The sequence below is a fragment of the Chaetura pelagica genome, unplaced genomic scaffold (assembly GCF_000747805.2).
Source record: "Chaetura pelagica isolate M959 unplaced genomic scaffold, ChaPel_1.0 scaffold65, whole genome shotgun sequence".
NCBI lineage: Eukaryota > Metazoa > Chordata > Aves > Apodiformes > Apodidae > Chaetura > Chaetura pelagica.
The window spans coordinates 3,572,428-3,574,130 of NW_009953386.1; the positions used below are offsets into that span (position 1 = coordinate 3,572,428).

At 40.8% G+C, this 1,703-nt stretch overlaps 1 protein-coding gene across 1 annotated transcript in view; it reads right to left on the minus strand.

Annotated features, from left to right (window-relative positions):
* Nucleotides 1-470, minus strand: part of LOC104389273 (apovitellenin-1-like) — a 1,462-nt gene extending 992 nt beyond the window's left edge. Inside the window, exons 1-2 of the mRNA XM_009998239.1 lie at nt 410-470; nt 3-28 (exon numbers count right to left, since the gene is read on the minus strand). Of these exons, the coding sequence (XP_009996541.1) occupies nt 3-28; nt 410-470 (87 nt within the window). The remainder of the gene's footprint in view (nt 1-2; nt 29-409) is intronic.
* Between the last annotated feature and the right edge of the window lie 1,233 nt (nt 471-1,703).

Sequence of the window (1,703 nt, forward strand, 5' to 3'; positions counted from 1 at the left end):
TTGTCAGAGACGGACCTCGAGTGCACTTCTGAGAAAGAGGAGGCAGAAAGTCATGAGGCTTTTCTAGTCACTTGTGTCTTTTCCCTCCAGTGCAGTGGGAAGAGACTTGAAATTCTGAGATTCAAAGTCTGCCCCAGAGTTTGCTGTAGCAGCATCCAGCTAGCATCACTCATTTTGGGGCATCTAGTTCTTAGGCCTTACATGGCAGAGTATTTGCACCAGGTATGGACAGTTTTCATGCCAGGCCCCTACTGACTTGTTTCATGCTGTCAAGCAGCAGATATACTCAAAGTCTTGAGCTGTGTTACTTGTCTTCAGTCCTGCTTTATGGGGGGATCAGACCTCTCTTAAGGCAAGTGAGAACCTGCTGACAGGTTCTCAGGCAGACAAAAAGGCTTTTCAGACTTACCGGGGAAGGTGGTTCCAAGGAGCAGGATCAGAGCTATCACCAATACCCTGGATTGCAGCATGGTTTGCAGTACTGATTGTGCTCTCTACACCAAGAGACCTGCTGAAGTCAGCATACAATCAGAAAAATAAAACGTGCCAGTTAAGCACTAGATTTTTGCAACAAACCTAACCAGTAAATGAAGAAGAGAACAGGAAAGATCATGGTACATTTCTTCTGAAGAAGTGAGGAAAAATAATATAAAAAAATGAAAGTGTACTTTTATGTGTATATTCACAAACATCCATAATCAATGATAGCTTTTAGAGCCCCAAGAAATATGTGACAGTTACAGTTACTTCTTTTATACAAGAGTTAAAATTCCTTTTTTCTGGCATAAGAGTGAACCACTAAAACTGGCAGAGGTCAGAACAGGTTTCCTCCACACAGTGGTATAACTGAAAAACACATGGTGTGAGATTTTGTTTGATTTTTTGGTAAATTGCTCTAAAAAACATTATGCTAGTGAGTGCATCATATACAATTATCAACTGAGTGACCCAGTGATCTGAGTATTTTTTCTTGCTCTAGTTGAGGAAAGACACAGCTAGGTTCTCTTGTCTTTTATACACTGGAATTAATGAAGCAGATAGTAGCCCAGGCAGAACAAGTTCTCAGAAGGGAATAAGTGCAAACTTAACCTCATCCAATCTCCTTTATTCTATTAAAAAAGCCAGAATTAGAGGAACTGCTGGTATTTGGTACATTGAAAAGATTACATTACATCTAAACAAGCTTTTCAAACACACACACTGCACTTAAAAATATGTTTAGAGGTTAAACTTGATTCACCCCCTGAATTAGAGGCCTGCATCACGCAGTAACATGAAGAAAACACTGTAGTGTGAGGAATTGTGTCGCGAGCTGATCCCCACAAATTGCAATGGCCAAAAAGGCTACAAGTCTATTACATGTGACTGCTTTTCTAAATCCTGTTCAAGTCAATGCCCCTTCTTACTTCATAGTAAGGAAATTTCAATCCAGTTTTTTTTCCTTCTGTGCCTAAATTACCTCCAAAAGCTACCACTCCATCTTCACTAAACATTTGCTGACCAGCAGCAGTTGCTCCATTACCACCTTTCCTTGATTTTTAATCCTAGAGGCAGTTTCTCCCTCTGCAGACAAAACATATACATTTCCTTCTCATGAGCATAAGAGAGGGTCTTACCCACTTTAGAGCCTGTAGTCCCTGTGGTGAAGGCAGCTGGGAAAAGGTTATCTATCTTCTAGCATTGAAAGTCTGCAACCCCTACCA